Here is a 27,946-nt window from a genome sequence, read left to right as displayed (position 1 = left end):
CTTGTGCTGAGACATCAGTGAAACAATGTCTGGATCCAAACTGGAGAGTTTTAGTCTCATATCACAGTCCACATTGATCCTGTTACGCTGCTTTGTTTTCAGACCAACAAGTGTAGAAAAACCAACTTCACAGTTGTAGGTGGTTGGAAACGGCATCAACAGTTTCAGAGCAGCGTCAGCCAGCTCTGGGTGCTCAGGCTGGACGTGGACCCAAAAGTCCGTCAAACTTTTCTCTCTGAAAGTCGTCCTCAGTCTCCCATCAGATGCGATGTCCACAAGGCTGTCAACCTGTCTTGATGGGAGCTTGGAACTGACGTGTTCGATGTGCGTTTTGTCCCCAAATGGATTCCTGATCCACTCATAGCCTGCATCTAGTTCTGGGAAATATCTTCCCAGCTGAAAGTGAAGGCCTTGTAGATGTTCATTGAAGGCTGCAACTGTGCCGCCGTCCAGCTCTTCATCTGCAGCGAGGAGAAAATCCACAAGCGTCGGAAAACAGTCAAACTCCTGGCGATCCAGACGGACACACCACAATTCCATCTTGAGGCGTGCGGCTTTAATTTTGTCCTGCACATTGAAGGCGGTGACGGCTTTTCCCTGCAGCGCTAAGTTCAAAGCATTGAGTGCACTAAAGACATCGGCCAGGTATGCCAATTTTAAGAGCCACTGGAAATCATGCAGTCTGTCATACAGTTCATCAGTATGATGCAAGAATAACATCACCTCATCGCGCAGTTCAAATAGACGGGTGAGAACTTTCCCACGCGACAGCCAGCGAACTTCAGTATGGAAAAGCAGTTTTGTGTGTTCACTTCCCATTTCATCACACAGAGCTTTAAAAAGACGTGTGTTCAATGCTTTGGTTTTTATTGTATTAACAATTTTCACAGACTCGTCCAGTACTGATTTGAGGCATGGTGGCATTTTTTTCACAGCCAGCTGTTCTCTGTGAATGCAACAGTGTGTTGCTGTGGCGCAAGGTGCAACTGCGCGTACGCGCGCTGCCAGTCCCTTGTGTTTCCCAGTCATTGCAGTTGCACCATCTGTGCAAATACCAACACATCGTGTCCAGTCGATATTATTCTGCAGGATGAAATCGTTGACTGAGTCAAAAATGGCTTCCCCTGTGGTGTTGGTCGGCAGGGAACGACAAAACAGAAATTCATCCTGCACACCGCCATCATAAATGTACCTTACAAAACACAGCAGATTTGCCTCATTCACGATATCAGTTGACTCGTCCAGTTGCAGTGTGAAAAACTGGCTTTGGCGTAAACGTGTGATCAGCTGATCTTTCACATTTTCGGCCATGGCTGTTATTCGCCGCTGGACAGTAGGGCTTTGACTTTTGCCCAAAAATCATATTCGAAGTTCGTTTGTTTATTAATATTAAAGTTCGAATGTATTCGAATATTTATTAATAATATTTTGACCATTAAATGTCTTCAGTAAGACCAATATTAGTATCACACTTCAGTTCGATGTTCTGTCCACCAGAGGGCAGTGTATCAGTCAATGGCGGGTGTCCGTAATATGTACAACATTAGTGTGGGTCCCACATATGACAGTTAACGCTCCATCGGAAATACACGAGCTTACAGGAACCTTTCGTGACGTGCACCTAGTCAGTCAATGATGCTTTCGGAAGAAAAACACAGTCACTTGTTTTGGTTTTTTTAATTGTATTATTATCAGACTCTGGATTAAACACAAACAGTTTTATCCACTGTTCTCATCAAAAATAAATAAAAAAATAAGCCAGTCAGGCTAAGTAGGCTACTGAAAAGACAAAATAAATAAAGGTAGGCCCTAATAGGCTATTCAAAACAAGCACACCCTACCTTATGGCCAGCCATTACTGACATTGTTAAGCGATCTGACCGCAATTACCAAAAATAAAGGCACTTTGTGAATGTAGAACACCTTGGGAACACGTCGAGATACAGGGCAATCAAACATGTAGCCTAGGGCTAAATTAGAACTCGTCGCCATTATGGGCTATCTGGCTGCAGAATTTTTTAAGTTGTTCGCCAAAAACACAAGGTGATTCACATTTTCTGGCTCAAGAGAAGAGCGTTGCTTTGTGACTATGTTTCCCGCGGTGGAAAATACTCGTTCCGCCCTCACGGATGTCCCGCATATTGCCAGGTAGCTGCGTGCCAGTTTAGCGAGATGGGGGTACTTGGGGCTTCTCTCCTTCCACCAGGACAGCGGGTTGCTGTCAGACGGGGGTGGGAGCTCACTGTCGTAGGCCATCATTTCTCTTAGGAGCACATCTTCACTCGGTCTGGCTGTTAAAAATCAATTAGTTTTTCTTAAGGTGTTGTTTAGGCTACATTTTATACGAACTTTTTATATTTCCAATGTAGGTAAGAGTTTGAGTTGTTATGAAAGGCACTCGATAATTTAAACGTTTTGTATAATTTATTATTGATAATAACATCATTATTACCTCCTGCTCCTGCCGAGTTTTGGCAGTACACATCGCCAAAGAGGTCCCCCATCGCGCTAAGTGCATTCTTTTCCTTGCGCTGCTCCCTAGGGTCGCTAGTCGTGGCGTTCTCATCTTGGCCATCCTCTTCGCATGTCTCCTCGCTGACCTCTGCAAGCTCCCTCTGAACCTTATCTCGCACTGCCTGCCGCGACTCTTGTTCTAAATGAACCAGTCGGTGAAAACGCGGGTCGAGGTAGCTGGCTGTGTTCAGTAGCAAGAATGCATGTTTGTCGGGGCCATATCGCGCCTTCAGATCAGTTGACATCATGGTTTTCATCTCCTTTACTCCTGCCGGGTCATCGGTGGAGGGCTTCAGTTGGGTCAGAAGCACATACTGCAGGGGGAGGACCGCTGATGCTGTTGGGTAGTTTTCTGTTGACAGCGCCTGGGTGGCTACTTTGAAGGGCCTCAGCACGTCTTTCACCTGTGGGACAAACACACAATTAATATTAACTTATCCTAGCGCCACTAGTTAGATAGCTAGCGCAGTTAGGTGTCGTTACAAAAAAAAAAAAACACACAAACTTAGCTAACGTTAACTAGCCTTACGTGTTACTACGTTTGCAACAGTAATATTAACAACATTAGGGACATAATATTATTAGACCTAACAATATAGCCAACGTCACTGACCTTCTCCATTAGCGTCCACTCCACACTGGTGAGCTCCAGACAGCTGAGTTTCTTCTCCATAATCACTGCTGCAACCGGGGCTTGTTGATCAGCTGCTCGACAGATCATATCGTATGTACTATTCCAGCGGGTGGGGCAGTCGTTGATGAGCTGGATTGGTTTCATACCAAGGAGCTTTTGCTTGGCCTCCAGGAGGTAGCTGTCTGTAGGGGAGTGCTTAAAATGCTGAGCGGCAGCCTTGAGGCGACTGACTGATGTTGCAACGGAACGCTGTGCAAGCCCTTTTCTCGCTGCCAGATTAATTGTATGAGCCATGCACGGGATATCAGTGATCCCCAAGTGCCTCTCTACAGCATTTACATAGTTGTGTGCATTGTCTGTAGTGATGGCAAGCACAGACTCAAGCTCTATGTGGTACTCTCGTAGAATACTGCCGATGCATTCTGAGACATTCGCTGCTGTGTGAGCAGTTTGAAGCTCAGACGTGTCCAGGACTACATTTCTCATCTCCCAGTCCTCGTCGATGAAATGGGCTGTTACCGTAACATATGACTCAGTAGCCAAAGAACTCCACCCGTCAGTTGTCAGTGCGAGGTTTTCACCCTGAAGCATTTCCCTTATGCCACCCTTGGTTGTGTCGTACAGCTTCGTTATTTTATTATTCATGGTCCTGTAGCAGGGGATCCTGAACCTTGGCTCTAGCTCGTGGACGAAAGCTAGAAACCCGCTCCCATATATTAAGTTAATGGGCCTCATATCCTCACAAACAAACCGTGCCAGCAAATCTGTCGCTTTGTTTTGACGGGCATAGGGTAGGCCTCATGGTGATAGCATGGAGTCGATTCTGACCTGCCTCGTCCCCGATCCCTCCCCCTCCTCCGCTTCCAGCTTGCCGGGATGAAGTGTTGACAGGTGGGCTCTCAAATTGCTGGTCGTCGTGTGGTATACGAGTTTGGTCCTACATATTTTACAGATTACTTTGTCCTTACTCAGGATTTTCCCCTCTTTCGTCGGGAACCCAAAGAAGCGCCACACATTACTTTTTAAATGGTCAGGGGTGTGGATTTCGACCTCCTCATCAGGCGTAGTTGTCGTTGGCGCGGCCATTGTTTTAGAATATTGTTTTAAAATAAGCGCGATTGCGCGAACCAGGAGGATGCCAACGTCATAGGTCTACAGGAGCCCAGATGACCAATAATAGCCTTGATAATGAGCTCGCGGTTTTACTTCACCAGGCGTGAAAAAAACCTTGGAATCTGAATTGAAAACAACACTAATAAAAAATAATTCCCATATAGGTTCGAATATTAAGGGCTCCCTAAAATTCGTTCGAATTTCTTTATTTTTTTAAACAATCCAATTATATTCGAACAACGAAGTTCGAGGTCAAAGCCCTACTGGACAGTATCATTGGAGAGGGAGACCCTGCTAATTTCGTCGCTTGCTTTCTCCCCAAACAATACATTAGCCATAACCTTGGCAGCTGGTTTGACTAAATTCGCACCTATCGAATGAGGTTTCCCTGTTTTTGGGATACCCTGTATGATGCCTCTGTAGCCTTCGCATTTTCCCCCGTCGCAAAAAAATGTGAGGGCGCCTTCATCACGTTTTCTCTCAAACAATGCTAAAGGTTTCCCGATGTAATCCTTGTGTTTGCTCTCAAAATGACGCTTGAGCTTGGCGGGTTTCATAGCCTCGTTAGCCAACGACTCGTAGCACAAAACACAGTGTGGATTGGGATCCTCTTCATCTCCAGTCCAGAAAAATCCAAATTTTATGTAGTCGCTGTGATATTTTCTCTTCACTTTAGCGCTGGATTTTCAGCGATCAAGCCGAGTTTCACAGCTTTCAGCCGGGTGGTGGTTAGACAGCGATCCGCTCTCCTGGGACTCAGTAACGCACACAAAGTCGTAGTTTGTCGTAGTTGTAGTTGCTGGATCTCCTGCATCAGGACGATGCACCTTGACTGTCACGTCAGATTTGTCATTTAATTTTTTTTTAACTGACCCTGTCTTTAGCCATCGATCCATCTTGTCAGTTGACAGCTCAAATTGACCGCGCAAATCATTTATGACGTTAGATCGTAACCTACGTAGCTACGAACCTACGTAGCTACGCTACATCTATGCTACACTCTATACTAGTCATTTTAAGACAGTTTGAGAAACACTTTAAACTTATAATATATTAATTTCAAATGTGACATTTTACCAAAATACTCACGGACCACTAGGGGTCGCTCACGGACCAAGAAAGACTGGTCTATGTTATAAGATGTGTATGGGTGCATACGTCACACACACCTCCCGGCTTCCGTTACTAAAAGGTGACAGGCCAAGCCTGTAACAGTAGCACTAGCTTAAAGGTCCCATATTATGCTACTTTTCAGGTCCATATATGTATGTTGTTGCTCCACCATGACATGTTTACATGCTTCAATATTGAAAATGCGCTTTATTTTCCTCACACTGCCTGTGCATAATTGACCAAATTTCACTCTGTCTGAAAACGCTATTCGCCTTATTCACCTGGCGGCCATTTTGAAACTCGAACGAGGCTGAGGGGTACACAAACCCGGAAGTTTGACTCCGACGCATACGATCTATGGAAGATTCAGCAGCACCAGCAATGGAAACTCCAGTGTGGACCACCAACCTTTCTTGTTTGCCAGAATTAACAATTCAAAATGTGGAGCAGTGGGCCAGTACCGACTGCTCCACACACACACACATACACAACTGTTTTCTTGATAAATCCTAATCAGATCTTGCAATTTTATGTCCCTGAGGCCTGCAATGTGATGGCTTTATCTGAACAGGTTCATATCTTAGTATATAAACATTGCTTCAATGGAGTTATAATGTATTTTAACCACATGCCAGCTTCAAAGTGTAATGCATTTTGGGGGGTAGGGTAGGACATTTCTGTCGGTGTTCATGTTCTCCTGCCCCATTGCTTGAATATGTCTCTGGAAACATGAACCTTGATATTTCCTGTAATTATCTCTTGAAGATATGAAAATTCAATGAAAAGAAGTAGAGCAATAATCATTTCAGCATTCTTTTATTACAAGAAAAATCCTGAAAAACAAAAAACGATATCTGAATGAATGAATTGAATGAACATCTCCATGTACCAGACCACATTGACAAATTATTAATCTTCTTCTGGATCACTTTCTGGTTCTGGCAAGTTCACCTTAGAACAGTGAAGTCCTTTGCATTCACTGCAGGCGGAAGAGCATTCCAGGCTGTACTTGCGACAGCTGCATCGTCGGGTGCTGCAGTCTGCTTTGCAGCCACAGTGGATGGCATCTAGCAGGTAATCTGGAGCAGGCTTCATCTCAGTCATAACGGCGACAAGAAGCTTGTCACACACATGGCGTTCAACTGTCTTTTGCACTTGCCCGATATTCCAACATCTTGCTTGCCTCCTTGACGTCAGCTTAGGCTCAGGTCGGAGGAACAGGTTGTGTGATGTGGGCCTAGCACGACTGCATAGGAGAACAAGAAGATCGGTGTCATCGCCAACTAGCACAGTGTCCTTGGTGTTTGCACATGCAATGGCTGTCTCCACTATGAGGACATCTGCATCTGCCCTTGCATGAAGAACATTGTTGTGCTGCCGTTGAAGGTCATCACTCAGTAGATTGATGAAGCGTTGTTTATTTGTTTGGTTGGCAAGGAAGTCATCTTTCTTCATAGTACATACCATGTCCTTTGTGAAGTTGACAAGGGGACTGCTGTGAGATCGAACGCGCCTGCTGTGCGCTACATCTTTGGTGGAGGGTGCGCTCACATATCCATCAAACACTATGACAGCGTTACCATACCTGTCTCTAACATATCATACGTAGTGACTGGAGATTCCTTCATAGGTCTCGCCAGAATTCCAAGGAATTCTGTGTAGCAATGCCGCACCATCCAGAACATATTGCACATTCTGTGGCAGCACTGTGTTGCGAACGGCAAGGGGGAGTTGTTTCCAAATGGCCTCAGCTAGCGCTGGCTTGTCGGCCTCAAGCAGGATATAAATGGTCTGAAACAGTGCTGGTGGGTAACTGCATAGTTCGTACTTGAAGACATCAGTGAGGTCATCACAGCGTGATCCTGCCGTACTCAGACGTTGGAACAACAGTTGTGGATCTATCAGAACAGATTCTTTGCCAGTTTTCACTGATGAATGTGTGTCAAAAGTCACAACCTGATTTTTTTTCTTGAACGTGTGATCAAGAACCTTTTTGTCAACCATTCCATCTAAGATCTTCCTGCCCACTGACGCTGCTTGGTCAGCATTGACCAAATCTCCAGCTGTGATGCCAGTGTCAATGCTTTGCAGAGTTGGATCGTTTCCAAAGGGATCCTTTGAGACTTTTTTCAAACTCTCAATCACGCAAAACTGATCTGGGATCCACAATCCAAACCTAAAGGATTACTCGGCGGACATTTAAATATACGAAGCATTGTCTCTAAAAGTAACCAGCTAGAACACTTACTTTCTCACTCTAACTTGGACTTTCTTGGTCTTTCTGAAACATGGCTTAACAAACACTCCCCCGAGGCTGCTTATGATATTTCTGGGTATAACGTGTTCAGGAGGGATAGAAACAAAGGCAAGGGTGGGGGATTGCTAGTATATGTTAAAAACACAATTACATGTAACCTCATTGAATGGTCACAGGAAATAGATATGGAGTGTATTGGGTTGAACATGTCACTATCTCCTCAGATGTCTTTCATTGTCATTTGTCTATATCGACCACCATCATCCAATAGCATATTCTATGAGCATCTTCATAATATTCTTAAGCAATGTGATGTTAAAAAGGAGTTAATACTAATGGGTGACTTTAATATAAACTGGAACAAAAAAACTGAGCGTAAAAACTTAAAAGATATAACTAATAAATTCAATCTCTCCCAACTGATACAAGGTCCGACAAGAATAAGCAACTCCTCTCAGACACAAATCGATCTGATATTTACAAACAGACCGGAGAGAGTAACTACATCGCATAACATGTTGACTGGTCTGTCTGATCATAATATCACATTGCTGGTAAGGAAACTAACCAGAAAACGACTTGGAAATTCTACCATAAGAAATCAATTTTATGAGAAAATTCCTAAAAACGAAATAGTGAACTTGGAGAATGCTATAAATCAAATTGACTGGTCTGATCTTCTAACCAACAGAGACACTGAAGTTAGCTGCAGTACTTTTTTCTCTACCATTAACGAAATAAGAGCAAACTTCACAAGGAAGGTGAAACAGAAACATGGACAAAAGACCACTCTACCATGGCTAAATGACACTCTCTGGCAACAAATGAAAGATAGAGATTCTGCTTTAAAGAGGGCTCTAAAATCAGGGCATAGTAGTGACCGGCTTACCTTCACAACTCTCCGAAATAAAGTATTAAGGAATCTAAGAAAGGCTAAGGCAGATTTTTTTATTAGAGTCATTAATGAAGCACAGGGAAATGGGAAACTTATTTGGGAAAATCTTAATAAACTAATTGGTAGGAATAAAGAACAAAGAACAACTTTACCTGAACTTAAAATCAATGGAATATTGACCCAAGATAATGATATGATTGCAATTACTTTTAACGATTTCTTTATAAAATCAGTCAGGGAGTTGGCTCAAGGTATCCTAACTGAAACTGTGCCATCTATCCCCATTGATGATACTAAACCTATTTTTAAAATAAAGGAAATATCTGAATCAGAGGTTATCAAAATTATAACCTCCTTGAGGAACTCAAAAGCAAGGGATTCATATGGTTGGGATACCACATTTTTAAAATCACACAGGGATACACTTGCTTGCCCCATTGCTCATCTGATCAACCTGTCAATTAGGCAAAGCACTTTTCCAAGTTCATGGAAAACAGCAGTGGTATCTCCAATCTATAAGTCTGGTGATAAAACCATGGTGTCAAATTATAGACCCATTAGTATACTATCAGTAATCTCCAAGGTATCAGAAAAATGGGTGGCAGAACAGTTGAAAAATCATCTAAACTTGGGCCACAGTCCTTTACACCCAATGCAATTTGGATTTCGTACAAACCACTCTACAGATACAGCTAACTGTTTCCTCCTTGAAAACATCAAGTCAAAATTAGATGAGGGTGGTATAGTAGGTGCAGTGTTTCTGGACCTTAAGAAGGCTTTTGACACCGTGAATCACCAGACACTTTTATCTAAATTATCTTATTTTAACTTCTCAGCTGAGGCCATGAAATGGATGGAGTCCTATCTTATTAACAGGAAACAGAGTGTACATATAGGTAATTCTTATTCATCATATCTGGACTGTAATATTGGTGTACCCCAGGGGTCAGTACTGGGCCCTATCTTGTTTAGCTTGTACATTAACGACTTACCTTCAGTTTGTCCCTCTGTTAATATACAGATGTATGCAGATGATACCGTTCTTTATGTGCATTCCAAAAACAAGCAACAGGCTGCAGCAAAACTAACTGAAACACTGGTACATGTTTCTGACTGGCTAGAAAGGTCATATCTACATCTTAACATTAATAAAACAGTCTGTATGTTCTTCTCTAAGAGATCCTCAAGTGCACCACAGGCTGATGTCTATATTAAAGGAGAAAAGCTCATGGTTGTGTCTGATTTTAAATACCTTGGCATCATCCTAGATTCTAACTTAACTTTTAAAAAGCATGTTAAAAAGGTGGCTAATACCATCAGATATAATCTGGCTAATTTTAGACATATAAGGCCATACTTAACGACAGAGGCAGCTAAACTTTTTATGCATGCCATGATCTTTTCTCACATATCATACTGCTACACAAGCTGGTCCCAAGCAAACATGACAACTCTTAAACCAATAGAAACCCTCTATAAGCAAACTTTAAAAACACTAGATCAAAAACCTATCAGTTACCACCACTGTCATATCATTACAAAATATAATTTATTTAGCTTTGACAGTTTTTTACATTATCTAGATGCCTGTCTTATTTTTAAAATATTACATGGGCTTGCACCTCCTCCACTGGATGAATTTGTTCAACAGAAGAGCAGCAGTGGCAGGGCAACTAGGGCAGCCACCAGGGGAGACTGTGTTGTACAGTACAGACATAGTAAATTTAGCCAAACAGTCTTCTCAGTTCGGGCCTCAAATTATTGGAACTGCCTTCCACACAAAATCAGAGACAGCACCAGCTATCAGTTATTTAAAACAACACTTAAGAGATGGATTAAAAACAATCAAAACTGCACTCATTAATAGCTGTCTTAATTCATTCTAGGCCATTTGTATTTATTCTGTCTTTACTCTTTTGTAATGTGTAAGTTGATGATGTGTTGACCTGCCGGGGGACTACGGACGAAAATTAGCTTTGGCTAACTCCGGCACATTTACGTTTTTAGTGTATGTTTACATTGAGAATGTTAATTAATGTGCACTGTCCCTTTTCAAATAAACAAATAAATAAATAAATGACAGGTAGCCAATGAGTTTGTGCGTGTCATCTGTGTCCCGTGCTTGTCGAGCTGCTCTTTGTTCTTTGTGCTGGTCACTGGTCCCATACTGCACTGATGTGTAGTCTTGCAAGGCCATGTTGACCTCTGCACATATGGGGGTGGACAGCAGCCATGTGATCCTTTGCGACTCGCTCATGCCACGACCCCTTGTCAGTCCCCCTGTGGTTTTCACACTTCTCATGAGCACTTGCTCGATCAGAAGATCTGTGGACAAGCCGGCCCAGTACCGATCTGAGCGCCGCACTACGTGATATCCATTCTGGAACTGATGGTGGACCTCGGGATGCTGAATAGACAGTCGTGACAGTCGCTGCAGGTAGACGTAAAGAGATTTGGTGTAGAGATTGTGGCCTGCAGCTGCCAGGTAGGGCAACATGTCGTGCAAAGCGTGCCTGTGCAGACGCCAGTCACCAGTGCGTTCCGACCTCAGGAATGTCCTCAGAATGTCTATCATGTCCATGTATTGCAGCCATAGCTGTGCAGTACGCAGATCCTTCATCGATTGTCGGGCAACATTCATGATGTCACGAACAGAGTCCAGAACCGGGGCTGAAAGGATATCTTCAGTGGAACCCTCACCCTTCATCAATGAATCATACAGGTCTCGTAGCTCACACAGGTCAACTGGTCCAGCTCCCACACTTTGTGACACTGACTCGGTATCATGTGGATCCATGGCTGCCTGTGCATCATCTATGCTTTGCATTATCTCGTCTTCACTTGGTTCGTCATCTCCTAAAGTGCCCTGAGGACCATCATCCTTAGCCTGCGAACAAGTAGGCACTAGCGTACCAAGTATCCTTTCTGCGAGGAGAGTGTTCAGTGCTGCATCAACCAAGAGATGCCCACGGATAGCCCGGTCATATGCCTTGCCAGACAGCATGTGCGTTACAGTGTTCTCGGCATACACCAGTTCCAGAACAGAGCGCAGTCCAGATCCTGACATGATATTTCCAATACTCCCCAAGAAGCTCATCAACATGTGGAAGCCTCCCATGCGCAGTACAATCTTACGCAAGTCACTGCCCTCCGATTGACTTTCGATGATGGTAAGCGCCTTCCACCAAAGTGGTTGGTCAAATGTGATGATGACCTTTGCGTTGTACTGTTTGGCGTGCTCAGATAGAAATGTCAATGTTGAATAGATGCAAGTTGGATCACTGCTGTTCATGTCGATCATGGGAAGCAGGAAGACTGCAGACTGACCTGGATGTACACCAGTGTGCACGGCTTGCATCATGCCAGACCATGCTGGTCGTGGTGAGCGCAATGTGAGGGACAGCTTCCAGAGGAGGTCAAGGTTGGTAGATCTGTCCTTTTCCATCTCATCTTGTAGAACCTCATACCTCAGAGTATCTAGCCCATCGCAAGGTGATGTCAGATGTCGGATGTTTATCCGGCCCACAGCTACAACATCCTTCAGTGTCACAGACACACGTGGCACTCTTGTTGATGTCCGGGTACCTGGAGTGACAGACGCAATCATTCCCATCCCGTGGAATGTGTTGAGGCCATCTATTGTACGGATGTTGTGATCAACATTGTCCGCCATATATTGGATGACCTGCTCTGGCCGGTAGTTTGGTATGTCTGTCCCTAGTGCAACTGCTGCACTCCGTTCATACTTTTGTATCTCACGATAAGAACTGCAATATCCGTGGGCATGGAGCGTGTCGATCAAGAACTTTGATGCAAAATGATGGTGCATCTGTACACCCAGTCCTATCTGTAGGGGTGCCAGCAGCACTCGGGGACGAATTGCCTGCATGATTGCTTGGCCTAGAGAACCAACTTTCCTATCAGCATCTTGGCCCACAAAGAGTGTTTGAAGAAGGAGTTTTATTGATTCAGGTAGGAACGACATGGCTTCTTCTGTTGAGGTCATTTCAGTTGAACATGGGTACATATCTATCGACTGTTCAACGGATTTGACATCACTTTTGATCAGTTTTGCTGCCATCTTAATCAGTCTCATCTTCTCAGCTTCAGATGATGTCTCCTTTGGCCTTTGATAGAATTCCTGAATGATCGCAGAGGCCCTGTGGTGAAAGGTCACAACATTCTCTTTGCCATTTATTTCAGCGATGGTGATATCCTGACCAGAGTGCTTTTGGATACATTCCTTCATGTAGGTGAATCCATAAGGTGTGCAATCAGTTCCAGCAAGAAATACCCCCATTTTCTCTATGAGATCCGGTATCGTTGTCTGTTCCTCGTCATTGGCTTTGAGGTACTCTGCAACTTTTATGAATGCATCATTCCGTGTGACATCAACCGGTCTACCACACTTAGGTCGCTTGCTTGGCACTGTAAGGAACTGGCGAGGAATCTGCTTCCCAGTTCTGAAGTTTATGCTACATATATTGTGATAGACTGCATCAGCGGCATGCAAGTCCTGGGCGAATTCTACTCGAGCCTTTACTGTCTCTGACCATGCATCATTGCGTTCAACACAGCTCTCTGTAACCTTCCTCTGGAAGTCCATTGTTCGGACTGGTATAAGTTTATGTGTTTTTTCTCTGCCCTGGTACTTGTCTGGTGTTCCACAGAACAAACAGTGTTCACTGTAGTGAAACGCAGGACTGGCAGATCGACGCGCACACACAGTTGCCGCTGGAACCACCAGTACAGTCATATCTCTGTTTTCTGTTGTCTCGCTCAATAGACAGTTGGGAGCAGAAGTCCTTCCTGCATTTGGTGTGTACAACTTGTCCAGGTGCAACACTTATATCAGCCTGCCGTAAGTCATTTGCCTTGCTTATTCCATCACACCCCTTGGCACCTAATTCCGTGGTTTGTTCGCCATTGCCGAGAGACTTGCCGCAGAAAACGCAATCGTCCATGCTACTGGTTCAACTGAAAAAAAACCAAAAGGCTATTAAACGTTAATTATCTCAATGTATTTACCCTTAGGGGAGAGGGGGGCTTCATACAAGAACCAGAAAACATAAACATTCAACACAACACTTTCCATTTTTAACCAAATAACAGTTTGTATAGTGTGTGTGATGTGTGTGAGTGTGTGTACGTGTATGAGCGACACTGAAGCCAAACTTCCCCAGGCCGGCTATTCCCATAGACCTCTAAAAGAACTAGATCATATTAATTTTAACCAAATAAGTTAATACAATTGCACCCAATGGCTTAACATGTGCCAACCAACCCCAAAATCAGTGTGCCAACCAACCCACCCACATTAGGACACACCTCTCTACTAAAATGATGTTAGCCAGCTAGCATCACTCACCACTGACTTTCAAATTTCATATAAAAATATAGCTGATTCCTATCTCTATCAACTGAAATTAATACATTTTCTATATCTCTTTGTAATACAGTTCTGTAATGTATTAGTGGGAGGGGCATTTTTTTTGTTTTGACACTGCAAAATTGAAAAGTTGTCCTCACCTCAACAGATAGTGACCTTCAGATGTTTTGATAAACTTAATATGTTCAGGTCAAGAGGGCAATCATTTATTTTAATGTTACATTTTTTGGGCAGTGCCCTCTACAGGCCTGGAAATTAACTGTGTGCCAACCAACCCCGCTCTCCCCTACATGTTACAGGCATTTTTTATGCATTGTGATCAATTGAAAGACAAAAATAAGGTAACTACATCCTAACTTAGAGATAAATATATCACAGAACCTCTAGGTAGGCAACATACACTTATTTTTTTTGACATCTTTTGAGAAATGTGAAAGAAATAACATTTCTATTAGCGTATTTTCATGCATAACTTTCAAAAAGTGGTTGCTCGAAATGAATGTGTTCCAATGCCTCGATTTTCCTTGACTTTTACTATGTTATTACATGGGTCAAAAGAAGCAAAAATGCCAAGTTTCATTACTATTGCAATTTGTGGTGGGTATATCACTAAAATGACTGGCCTATTAGGGGGCATACAGCCTAAAAGCTTGGTAGTGTAGCGTTGATGGCGTTAGCTTGCAACTTTGCCGAGGCAAGCAGTGTGCTTGCGGCTCAACTCCCACAACAGCTCCACAATTCAGTGAAATGGGAAATAAAAATAAAAAATGGTTTCCCAGTTTGGGATAAATAAAGTATTTCTGATTCTGATTCTGAAATGTCGAGAACACAACCACAATTTGGGTTTTTGCTCCGGGGGAATAGTGGTAAAAATACATTCAAGACACTTGTTCTTCACATCTTCTTCCTTAGGTATGGCAAACAAAGAACGTTTTGGTTCACAGCAAAAGTTGCAGCTTCTCCTCCCCATGGCTCCTCTGCTCGGGTCGGCTTTACAGAACTGCTCACACTGCTATTGGCTATAATTCAGTTCCGTATCACGGTGAGGTCAGTGTGATACGGAACTAAACCAGGAAGTAAAGAAAATAATCCAATCGAGGCGTTTCAGGGGGGAGGGATATGGGAGAGGATCACCCTCTGGCCTGAACTTTGGGATTTTAGCTTTTGCAGACTTATTACATGCACACACACATAAATAACACACTGCAGGAAAGGGAAAATCCCAAAAAGCATAATACTTTACTGTTAGCAACCAGAGGAGAGACCGGTCCCATGTCTTTCGACCTCATCTCTCAGATCACATTAACCCAGCTGTAGCACCTCTGGGAGACTTGACATTATTTAAGTAATTACATTATGAACATTAGATTTAAGTAAAGTTGCAGTATCACACTTAAATTAGTTTTTTTCACAATTTCACTTAAATTCCTGACCAGTGGCAGCTCCTGAAAAAAATCTTAGGGGTGGGCAATTTTTTTCTGATAATGATTAAGCTGACCCATTCAATACGTACATTAAGCAAGACCATATCAATTGTTTGTTAGATGATTAACTCAGACAGAGATCCCTCTTGTGTCCACTAGATGGCAATGCACAACAGAAATATTTCCCCTCTAGCTACATAAGTTACAGGTGGAAAGCTAAGGAAGAAAGTTGCATCCAGGAGCCTCTATAAGCAGAAATGGTGTGGGTCCACAATAATTTATTCTACTTATTATTATATTAATTATTTACAGGAGATCCAATGATGTATGATGTAAAATAGCTAAACAGGCCAAAAGATATGTTCAGAAACAACATAAAGACGGGCAGCATATTAAGTCAAGTATTTATTGACTGCACACTGTATCATGTTTTAAATGCTCATCAAACACTTCATCTAACTGTGCCACGAAGTCGACCAGTCCGAGAAAAATGCCAGTATGGTGCCTCCCAAAGCTAGCTCAACACCCCGCAGAATTTCACACACTGGACAAGCCGGTTGAGGATGTGACGGTTCTTGCTCACCTCATCATTGTGGCTACGAACGGCTAGCCTGTATCCCTCATCCAGTTGAGTGGCACTGTTCACCCTCCCAAAAGACGAAAATCTCAAGCAGCTATCCATGTGGATCTTCGACAGCTCATGTTTTTTTACTTTTTCAGACACATTGTGCATATCTGTTACACCAGTCGACGTCCAAGCATTGATGTCTGCAGTGCCACCTTCAGGGTGAAAAAGTAGGCAGGGATAGCAGAAGACTGTGTTGGCTACTTCACAGCCTGCTAACCAGGTTTTTCACTCATACCAATTTGTAGAAAATCCTCGGGTGTAGGTCTTCCCCACTTTGTAGAAACTTGTTGAATGGTTAAATTTGGTCTTGGAGGTCCTCATTGTTTTATTGCCAATTTATCTGGATTTGCACGCTGACTAAAAGGAACTTCTTTCAAAGACACAATGGAATTGCACTGAACGCTTGCCATCTTGAGAGTAGTAAGTGACTGTGCAAAAATAGACTTAAAGAAATTAAAGTAAGATTTTAGCCTCTGGAAACTAAGTAAATATCTGCAAACACACAGCACATAACTCTTTCTAAATAAACAAACAGAAGAACAGAGCAAAGATTCAGTGTGACTTTAATCTGTTTAAGGATGACAATGAGAAAAAGCCTCCTGTGGGTCCTCAGCCCAAACCCCCTAGACAGCCCCCAGAGGTGAAACCCAAACCCACCATCTCCCTTCATACAGTCCGGACACACAGGGAAGAAGAGGAGGAAGACAACAAGTTCCTGAAAGAGCTGCAGGTATGTGGTCCATACTAACTCCAGCAGTGAGTCAGAGAGGGCGGAGCCTTTCCTACCAGCAACATGTTTGAGCAGCTGGACGGCATATTTAGAACCAATTTCATTCTCTGATCCCACTTGTCTCTATAACCCCCCCCCCCCCCCCCCCCCCCCCCCCCCCCCATTCAGAAATGCACTATGGGAGATGTAGTGAGCAGAGGTGGGATTAAACCCTCAGCCTCTGAGTTCCAGAGCACAGAGATGCAGTCTAAGGTAAAAAGTCAAGCTAACAGCGCTTATCATTAACACACATGATCTGCCCCGGGCCGTGTGACTAAAACAGCTCAAACTGTGGCTGCTGGCTCCATCATGTTGTTGTGGCAGAGCCTTGAAGCCTTGTGTCAGCGAAATAGTTTTTTATTCTGCATTGAGTGAAAAACTGAATTTCTGTTTAATGTTAACTATTTTTTAACCAAAATTAACCAATTTTCTTTGATATAGACAATATATACTTTAACAGGATAGCCTGAATATGTGATATTAAAGATGGCCACTAGATGAGGCTGTTGTCATGGATTTGAACTTGATTATAAATGATTCATTCATTATAGTTAATCATAATGAATGAAATGAATACAAAGGGTTGCTCACCTCATCTGTGCTTTACAGCCAACGTGTTCCTGCTTCTAAAGGCTTATTTATGGTTCAACGTTGACATAACGCAATGACCACGTAGACGCGTGGACGCAGTCGTGAACATTTATAGTCCTGCGTCAGGTTTACGTGACGCAATGCAATTCATCGCCACAACGGTAGGGGGCGCAATGTGTTTTGTAAAGACTGACCAAGATACTTTTGACGTCTATCGTCGTCGCTCGTTGTATTTGTTTACCAGACGTTCTTCTGCTTGGTCCATTCTAGCTTTTTTTTTTAAATGGCGTTCTTTGTGGATTGTAGGAATTGAAAACCAGGGGAAAAGCGAAATGACCGAAATGACTTTTGTCATTTTAGCGGACCAATCACAGCCCTTACGGCTGCGTCGCCTCGTTGAAGGTTACAATTTGTGGGAGGTGCACGCAACGACGCAAGGAGGGCCTGCAACGACGCAACGGGTCCGTAAGGTACCTTGCGTTACGTCGACGTTGAACCATATATCGGCCTTAACTCATGACATCATTAACATCACTGACCAATGGCCTCTCTGTGTCTCTTCCTCTCTCTGTCATTTATATCCCTATAAGAAGACAGGGATGGAGGTTACAGATAGGAAGCACCAGTTTAGTTTCATGAGGTCTTATCAGAGAAAGAAAACTGAAAATCCATGGCTTGTTTTTTCAATGAAAATTAAAAGCAGGGTTTTGGTCATGTTTTGGTTTTGGGTATGGATCTATAGTCATTATCTCATGCTATACAAATGTGAACAGACATTAAACAGGCTTTAGGAAAATGCAAGTAAACTTCTCTACAGGCCCAGATCCCCGGATGACAAATTATCATTAATTCATATTTTCAACAGTGTTTAATCTTGCCCTTTCTGTCATAGGTGACTGCAGCTCTTTCAGCTATTAATGTGTCAGATGGAAATAAACAATGGAAAGGAGAGATGTCGCAGTTGGCCAATCAGAAGCCATCAGAGTTGGCAGCATCTGACCACCAGTCAGCTCCTCGGATGGGAATTTCAGAAAAAATCGAAGTTAGTAAAGAACATGTACATTCAGTTGAGAAAGAAGGAGCAGAGGAGAGTCTACTTAAAAAAGTGCCTTCCCTAAACTGTGCAGCAGTAGCCAAGGTTTTACAAAATGTTCAGACGGCACAGGAGAATGAGGCAGCACCAACACCAACCCATAACAAAGCAGACACGATGGAGGTTCTCACAGCTATAACTTCACAAAAAGGAAATGATCTTACTTGGAAAAGTCCTGGTCAGATTAATAAGGAGGTTGTTGGACAATTGGTTTCCCCTACAACAGCAGAAAAGAAGGTCAAGTTCACCACCATTGTTACTCTACTTAAAGAAACCACTCAAGCCACTGACATCACCGGTCCTGACACCACAAAAGAACAAGCTCTGAAAGAGATACCAGCTGAGAAGAAGTCAAGTATGACAGTAGTAGTAACATTACAGAAAGAAGACCCCCCCGAGGATCGCTTGATACAGTCCCACGAGAACAAACTCCTGGACTTAAATCAGTGTGTAGCTTCTCCACCTGTCCCCAAAATGTCCTCCAGCAGGACGGTTAACCACAGCAGCAGGCAGCAGAGCCTGCAGGCAGCAGCGCAGCCTTCCCAGGACACATCCCAGTACACAGAAGAAGGAGGGAGTCTGAGCCCTGATAGTTTGGACAATGAGGGACCTCCTCCTCCTCCACCTCCCACTGGTAAAATCCCCCTGAGAATCACCAAGAGCCAGACCCACAGAGTCTTGGATGGCCCTGAAACACAGCCTGGGACAGGTGAACCCACTTATGTGGTGTATGAAAACCAAGGTTTTGAGGAAATGTATTACTCTGATAAGAAACCCATAATCATTGTTTTGAATGAACCTATGGACATCGAGTCATCCTACAAGCGCCTGTCTACCATCTTTGAAAGTGAGGAGCATCTTGATGAGATTCTTTCTCCAGAAAGTGTTTTGGATGAAGATGAGTTTCATCACGGAAAAGACAAACAGGACGTGAGAAAAATTGGCAACAGTGACATTAACACAGGTTTAGAGATCACAACAAATGTTCAGATTTCTCTACGGCTTCAACAACAAAGACCTAATAATGGCCCAATACCTGAAAACCATGACCAGGGTGAACCAGATTTCCTTAGAAAGCCAGAGACCAAACGAAAGTTCAAATTTAAGTTCCCCAAAAACAAACTTGCTGCAATTAGCCAGGCCATACGAACAGGGACGACCAAAACAGGAAAGAAGACTCTGGAGGTTGTTGTCCATGACGAAGAGAAAGAAATAGTATTGGATAGCAAGTCAGCAAAGGAGACCAAGAAGAAGACAAAAGAGTCCAAGAGGTCCGAGACCAGCAGTCCCAAACAAGTCAACTCTGGTGAGAGAGACATCCAGGTCTCCCCCATCACTGTCTGCAGTCACGCAAAGGTACTTGGCCGGGCAGAGAAGTTCTGCAAGAGTACGCCTGACTCTGTAGACGCTTTAGAAGAGTCCCTTAAACAGCTGGAGATCAGAGTGGACAGCATGATGTGCCCCCCCTTCCCCGGCAGCATCATATCTTCACCGCCTCAGTCCCCTGATTCTTCTTCAGAGTTCACTGACAGAGCTAAGGCTAAAATCAAACGAGAAAGGGAGAGAAGCCCGTCTAAGAGGCCAGCCTCTCAGGTCCTCAAGGGCCCGAATCCACCTCAGAGTAAAAGGGCCAAACCACAGCCTCCACCTGACACACGGAGAAGCTCCTCCACGAAACAGGTCTGATGTTGCTCTGCCTGGCTGCTGGTTGGTGGTGGGCTCTGTCCTCCCTCCGTCGTCCTCTCTGTCTCTGATAGCCGCAGATCCATTAGTGCTCTGCTTCCCTGCAGAGGAAGGCAGAGCACTTATTGTTTAGTGACAATGCATTACAATGCATACTGAATGTTAAATACCAATATCTGGGCATTCCCTTATAAATATTTGGGTAAATTAATTGATTGCTATTTTATTCGCCCGGGCCAGTCCATACATCCTGTGTTTGACTATATTCTTTAATATCATCTAAAGAGTTTACTTAGACCACTCGATTGTACATGTGCTGCTATCGTGAAGGACTTCTTCTTGAATGATGTTTCTGAGCTGCTCTGTCTCCTCCTAGTTTCTCATCGGCCCTAACTTCCTGTCTGTTTTTGCGTCTCCTCTGAAGTCCTGCAGCAGCTCCAGCTCTTCTGTTCAGAGATCCCTACCCAAGGACCGCCACACGTCCTCCTCTGGCTCCCAAGAGAAGACCCCTAAGGGCCAGAAGCAGCCCAGCCAGGTAATGAGCTGAGAGCCTGAGCAGAGGTGGGGTTAGTGTAGATTAACTAGAACGGTGCCTTGCTCAGGGACACCACAGTAGCACTTGGTCTTTCGGGGACTTGAACTGGTGACCTTCCAGTTCCCAGGCCAAGCCCCTAACCACTTTGCGACCACACATGATAACTCTAACTAAGCAAATATGGCAACTTTAATACAAAAGCTTTTAAAGTCCTGACAAAAACATTAAAAGCATTTAAAACCAAGGTATTCAAAATTAAACAATCTCGAATCTCTTAAATAGAATAAGACGAGTATAAATACAAGAATAACAGTAGTGTTCTTTGTGAAATATGAGATTTGTTTTCAAACAAATGAAATGAAAGGCAGCAGAAAAAGTCAAGCAGACCTGCAGGATTCGGGGAGTGTGTTCCAGATGAACAGCATGGAGCATAATAACTGAACTCTGCCTCTCCATGACGTTTGATGACACTGCACAGAAAAAAGGTTAAGATGTTAGCAGAAGATCCAAAATATATTTTAGCAACAGTGCTTCATAAAACAGTAGCAGCAGTGGGTTATAGTTAAACATCAAATTCTTGGATGCGGAAGTTAGCATAGCTCAGATGACATCTGTCTGATTTCACTATGCAGTGGGGTTTCATGTGTTGAGCTCATTTCTGTGGTGCTGCTTCTCTGTGTGGTTCTGTGGGTCTGCCTCCACTTTTGCCTGTCTGCTCCTCTCCACCCCGCCACACTGTGTACCCTCTCTGATGGTGTTGTAGTCTCCATATCCAGCATGAGCTGCTGATTTGTTGAAACTCAACCCTGCTGATTGAGTTTCCAAATGAGAGGGAGGTTGTCCTGCATGTTCCCTGTGAACTGATCTTCCTCTGGCACCAATCATACTGTATGATGGTCCAGTGAAACACCCATCAGTGGGACCCCAGATTTATGTTGTGAAAGGTCTTGCATGTATGTGGTCAGGGAAATCCCTTTAAATCAAACATTTACATTTATTGACATGTTGAGGGGATAACAAAACATCAACAAGATTTTTCTGAAAGAATACAGTATTTAATGTCTCTTAACATTCTGTCTAGCATTACTTTTCCCAGACTGATTAATTTCAGAGAAATTACAGCGCATTCTGTCATCAACATTTATTCAGAAGTCCGAGAGTAGGAGGACTGTGTGTGATTTGTGATGTATACCCTGACTGTTCAAAAGCTGTTTATGATTAGTGGCCCGGAGATGAACAGTTCCAGGGATGTCGGGTTTTACATAACTGTGATTGCATTCTTCCATTAGCCCCCCCAAACAATACAAGCAGTATTTAGCTTGTTGACTCTAAATCTTGTTATTGATTAGTTTCCTAGGATTCAGTGACATCAAACTCAAACAGCTTTATGGAGAAGAAGCTGTGAGAGACTACAGAAAGTGAGTCCTTCACGGAATGGGAGTTGGCAGGCTGCGGTTTGGAATTGTACCCAAAACAAATGTGAGGGCATTTAAATCAAGCTGGCCAAACCCAGAAAAATAACCTGTAGGAGTGTGTGGAGTGTGTTCTACTCTGCTGACTCGCTGTGTGTGTGTGTGTGTGTATATGTGTGTGTGTGTGTGTGTGTGTGTGTGTGTGTGTGTTTCTGCTGACTCGCTGTGTGTGTGGTGTGTTCACTGGCTGTTAGGGATAGTAACCGCTGTGTCGCTGCGTTTTGAGCCTCTAAGATCCCAACCCTGTGCCACAGCTCTGGGATACATCTGTCCACTCCTCACTGTTCAGACTCCTCCCTCAGCTCCTCCTCCTCCTCTGCTTCTCTACCTACAGCCTGCTGCTCCTCCGGGAAACCTTCTGTTCTGCCTCCCCCTTCAGTGTCCGTTGTCTCCTTCCTCCAGCCCTCCCAGCCTTCCATCTCCTCTTCCTCGCCCTTTGCCTCTCAATCAGGCTCTCCCCCTCGCTCCCTTTCTCCATCCTTGCCTTCCTTCTCCCCGCACCTCACAAGTCTTTAATCCCGTCTCTGAATCTGTGTCCTCTCCTCCCCTCCCCTAGCCACATCTTGTTGCCATCCGACGTTGACGTCCCACCCGCCCAGCAGGGGCCCCCCCGCAGCAGCAGCAGATGCCAGCCCCCCTTCGCCTTCACCTCCAACTCAGCCTCCCAACACAGCTTCTACTTTTCATCGTCCTACTCTTCATCCTCGCCCTCCTCCTCGACCTCCTCCTATCTGTCCCCCAACTCCTCCCCGTCCTCCTCCCTCCTCCCCTCCGCGGTGAGTCCTGGGCCTAGGAGCGTCCAGATATCAGCGTCCAGCCTGCACTTTCCAGGCGGTGGGGGCAGGGAGAGCAGCGGAGGTCAGCAGGTCCTGCGTCTGGGGGGGAGCTCCAAGGACGCAGCGTGATGTTCCATCAAACTCCATCCTGTGAGCGGGGGGGGGGGGGGGGGGGGGGGTCAGACCTGTCAACATGGGGAGGGGTTAGCTTGTGGAACAAATAAAAACCTAAATCCTAACAGACTCGAGCCCGACGACACTGGCATGTTGTGTCATTAGTGCTGTTTATGTCAGCCCAGACATATCAGAACAGAATAGATAGAATGAAACCCTGTTTATTTGTCACATACATGCACACAGCAGAGCACACACAGTGAAATTGGTCCTCTGGGGAGGGGGGATTGGAGATGTCCGGTGCCTTGCTCAAGGGCACCACAGCAGGGTTTAGGAGGTTTTCCAGACTTTCCATATTTCATGTCTGTTTGGGGACTTGAACTGGCCACCCTATGATTCCCAGTCCAAGCCCCTACTGACTGAGCCACTGCTGGACAAGTGCATCCCATGGTGACACACTCAGTGTTTACACAGCACAATTTGAACAATCAGCAGGTCCAGCAGTGCGTTTAATGTTTGATATTATATATTATATAAAGTCACCACGGTAAAGCGTCTGACAGACACGTGAAGAAGAAGTTAGATTAGGTACCATACTGTAGATATACAAATTATGGGGAGGGGGGTCCATTAAAGTACTGAACGATTTGGGGAAAAAACTTGCGTTAGATTACTTTTTGATGAAATTGTGATATGATTCTATATAATAAAGTAATGATCATTGTAGCAGAAATGTAATGTAAAACTTAACTCTGTTTAAAACTGCCGCTGGGGCACCAGTAAGCCAATCGTAACGCAGGAAAAATTTCAATGGATGCTGTCTTTGTTCATTTATTTATTATTTTCCAATCAAATAATACAATTCACCAACAACAATGGTTTCAGCTTCTGCCTTTCCTGGGTTTTTCCTGGTAAAAAAAAAACATGCTCAACCCCACTATCCCCGTGTCCGATATAAACTTATCACTAGGTGCCCGAAACCTTCTTCAAAATAAAAGCATAAAGAATTGCTTGCTAAAATAAGTACTGTAAATAATGATAAATATTATACAACCGAAAAACAGCTAGAAAAAAATTCATAGTTCCAACAATCATTTCTGAAAGTTGATGCACATAATTATTTAATTGTTTATTTAAATGATCATGGTGTGATGTAAAGGATCTGAAGTCTGTAGAATAATGTTCATGTTGCATCCCTAGGCCATCATACAGTTTGGGTCAGGCTACAAGGGAATGAAATTAAACATCATTCAGCTCAGCCTGGGTGGAGACATTAGAAGCAGCACACACACACTTCTCACATGAGGTCTGTGGGTGTATGCAGCTGTTTTGGGTCCTTTTTAAAAAGTGACAGCCCTACCAAACATATGTGTTTATGTTTTATGTATCAATATCAGCTGATATGTCATGAAAGCGTTTATCCCTCATTGTTCAATACCTGGTGTGGCTTTGGCTTTAATGAACGTTGGTATTAGTTTTCTAAAGCCACCAATATATTTACAATTTATGATAGTATGGGCCTTCATAAAGAAAGCATTTATTATAACATGCAGCTGAGAAGATATCAATTTGCTTGTAGACAATCAATGTGGAATGGAACTACCTAAATGTTGCTTCACTATAATGTCCCAGGTATTATTAACAATAATATGTATATAGCAGTGGTCACCAACCCGATCAACTGGTAGATCTTTGAGACTTTCCCTGTAGCTCCCGATAATAATAGAAAAATGCATAAACAAATAAGCTGCATTGTGCCTGACTAATGCTTGGTTTGAAAAGCGCATCGCTCTCTCTTTTGACCCAGATGTACTTTTTTAGCGTAGCATAGTGACCAATGAGATAAGAGAAGAATACTTTTAAAGTGACCAATGAGATAAGAGTAGAGTACGGGTCTGTTAACTGTTGCGAACGTTAACATCAGCACTGATTGGTAGGCTAACAGTTAACCAGCATGGCTGAGGCTCCACGAATAGTAGCCGAAAACCTACAATTTTCATCCAGAATGGGAAGTGGAATTTGTTTTTACCTTGGTGAAAGACGAGTGTGTGTGCTCTGTGGAGCACTGCAACACAGGTTAGTATTATCACTATGAAACTGTTACCCTTAAAAACCAGGGTTTGAAGAACATGTTCTGTTAAGAGCAATCTTTCATGTAGATAAAAGACAATGTAGAAGGTTATATATATATTAGACTAATGTAGCTTCTTTTAACAGAGCTGTTGTTTATTGTGCTTCTTGTGCTGAACTGTTTCCATTTGTGGTGAGTTCAAGTGACTCTTGCCAGAATGAACTTGATGTTTTTGTCAGGTTTATGTTTACTGCAGAGTCTTATTATTATTATTATTATTATTATTATTATTATTATTATTATTATTATTATTATTATTATTAATAATAAATGTGCTTGTCAGAGTGATATGATATCGGTGTGTTCTATAGGTATTAAACGATATGTTTTTACTGTATGCAAAGCGCGGTGTGTTTTCTCCTGCAATTATCACCAATTAATAATTATAATAAAAAAAGGCTCCGACAGTAAATGAAACACCGATGAGAGGGCAAGCAGAGGCAAGATGAAGTTTTTTTTCTGTATCGGAATAATTCATTGCAAACCAAAAATATTGTAAATGAAACCAAAATGTGTCCTAAGAGAAGAACACGGAGTGTGCGAGTGTTCTTGTGATGAAGCACTTCCTGGACATTGAGAATCGTTTCATTGGTTCCTCTTCTCATTGACTCCGTGTGTCTTTCTGTAAGGCCTGATGACACTGTGAACTAAAGGCTTATTTATGGTTCAACGTCGAAGCCCGGACGCAGCTGTGAACATTTATAGTTCTGCGTCGGGTTTACGTGACGCAATGTTTTTTGTAAAGACTGACCAAGACTCTTTTGACGTCTATCGTCGTTGCTCGTTGTATTTGTTTTCCAGACCAGACATTATTCTGCTTGGTCCATTCTAGCTTTTTTTTTTTAATGGCGGTCTTTGTGGATTGTAGGAATTGAAAACCGGGGAAAAGCGAAATGACGGAAATTACGTTTGTCGTTTTAGCGGACCAATTACAGCCCTTACGGCTGCGTCGCCTCGACTCAAGGGTACAATTTTTTGGAGGTGCACGCAACAACGCAACGGGTCCGTAAGGTACCTTGCGTTACGTCGACGTTGAACCATATATCGGCCTTAAGAGAGAGCGTATGGACCTTTGACTGTACCCTGTGTATAATTACCCAAAAGTAGATTTTAGAACAAGCTTTCAATTGTATGCACATGTATTGTGTTGTTGTTTTTGGTAAGAACCAGTGCATGCCAATAACACTTTGAAACGTGTTCCTTAACACAGCTGTAAATATCTGTTTTCTGATTTTCTCTGTTTTTGCTGTGTTACTTGTGAGCTTCATGAACTAATAAAGGGCTTTTGTCAAACAGCTTCTGTCCTGCTTCGTTTCACATGCAGAGCTGTGCTGTGCCAGGAGAGAGCAGCAGAGACACACCAAGTCAGCATTTACCTGTCTCCAAGTCAATGATTTTTTAACATGTTTTTGGTTGTTGTCCTGAAATAAGGTCTGTGGTGCTGAAGAGATTCAGATTTCATAAAAATTTGTCAGTAAATACCCCACTGATTCAAGATCCAAGATTCAAAGGCTTTATGTTCATGCACAGTAGCTACAGGGTAAGTATGGCAACGAACAACTGAATCCTAGGCTCCTTCAATATTGCAACGCAACGCATAAATATAAGACATTAAACAATAAAAATAGTGCAAAAAAAAAAAGAATAAAATATATTTTTGAAAAGTGCAAGAGACCAGTGTGCATGCAATGCCGGAGAAGTGAACTATATACATGTAAAATGGAATAAGATAAGCTAAAAACAGAATTTAAAATTAAATATTGTACAAGAATAAAACACTGCATATTGTAGTATTAAATAAATATTTCAATACGGTGTGTATCAGTGTTGTTTAAAGAAGGAGGCAGTAAAATGTATTAACATGGTATACTGTACATAATGAGTGTAAAAAATGTTTTCTCACGGAACATCATTCACCATGCAGAATTTCTGAGGGTAAGATTTTAGATTTTAAGACCAAGAATAAATCCACTGACCCTAGAAAAGGCACTGGGGTGGACCAAAGAGGAGCAAACGTCAACCGAGCCAAACAAAAAGACAAACTAAAGTTTACATTTCCACATTGTCATTTTCTTAGTATGTACTTGTATACTGCCCGGCCAAAAAAAAAGGTCACACACTCTAATATTCGTTGGACCGCCTTTAACTTTGATTACGGCACGTATTCTCTGTGGCATCGTTTCCACAATCTTCTGCAATGCCACAACATCTATTTCTGTCTTGCATTCATTTTTTCTTTTTTTAATCTTGTATTGATGATGGGAGATTCGGAACACTGTGCAAAGTTTTCTCCAGCACATCCCAAAGATTCTCAATCAGGTTCAGGTCTAGACTCCGTGGGGACCAATCCATGTGTAAAAATGATGTCTCATGCTCCCTGAACCACTCTTTCACAATCTGAGCCCGATGGATCCTGGCATTGTCATCTTGGAACATGCCGTGCCATCAGGGAAGAAAAGATCCATTGATGGAATAACCTGGTCCTTCAGTATATTCAGGTAGTCAGCTGACCTCATTCTTTGGGCATGTTGCTGAACCTAGACCAGAACAACTGCAATCCCAGATCATAGCACTGCCCTCACAGGTTTGTGAGCTTTTTTTTTGGCCGGGCAGTGTATGTACTCATTTTAGGGTTGAGTCCTAAGGAGCAAGGGCCCCTGTAGGACAGCCTCCAGAACGCTATAACATTGCTGTATGTTTCGAAATGTTTTCAAACCCAGATAAATGTGTAATTTTAATAAAGAGATCCTGGTGGTTTTTAACTCTACATTATTCGGTGAAAGGACTTTAATCATGGGGCGTGGGGACACAAGTT

The 27,946-nt window shown here is 43.2% G+C and overlaps 1 protein-coding gene across 1 annotated transcript in view; it reads left to right on the top strand.

The window, feature by feature from the left end:
* si:ch211-207d6.2 (sickle tail protein) overlaps window positions 1-23,039 on the top strand; it is a 106,185-nt gene extending 83,146 nt beyond the window's left edge. Inside the window, exons 19-23 of the mRNA XM_063886811.1 lie at window positions 16,545-16,697; window positions 16,866-16,949; window positions 18,220-20,100; window positions 20,528-20,638; window positions 22,667-23,039. Coding sequence (XP_063742881.1) covers window positions 16,545-16,697; window positions 16,866-16,949; window positions 18,220-20,100; window positions 20,528-20,638; window positions 22,667-22,693 — 2,256 coding nt within the window. The 3' untranslated portion in view covers window positions 22,694-23,039. The remainder of the gene's footprint in view (window positions 1-16,544; window positions 16,698-16,865; window positions 16,950-18,219; window positions 20,101-20,527; window positions 20,639-22,666) is intronic.
* Window positions 23,040-27,946: the final 4,907 nt, after the last annotated feature.

The sequence above is a fragment of the Eleginops maclovinus genome, chromosome 6 (genome assembly GCF_036324505.1).
Source record: "Eleginops maclovinus isolate JMC-PN-2008 ecotype Puerto Natales chromosome 6, JC_Emac_rtc_rv5, whole genome shotgun sequence".
NCBI lineage: Eukaryota > Metazoa > Chordata > Actinopteri > Perciformes > Eleginopidae > Eleginops > Eleginops maclovinus.
Note: the sequence above shows the minus strand (reverse complement) of the source record. Positions and strands in the feature narration are given on the sequence as shown.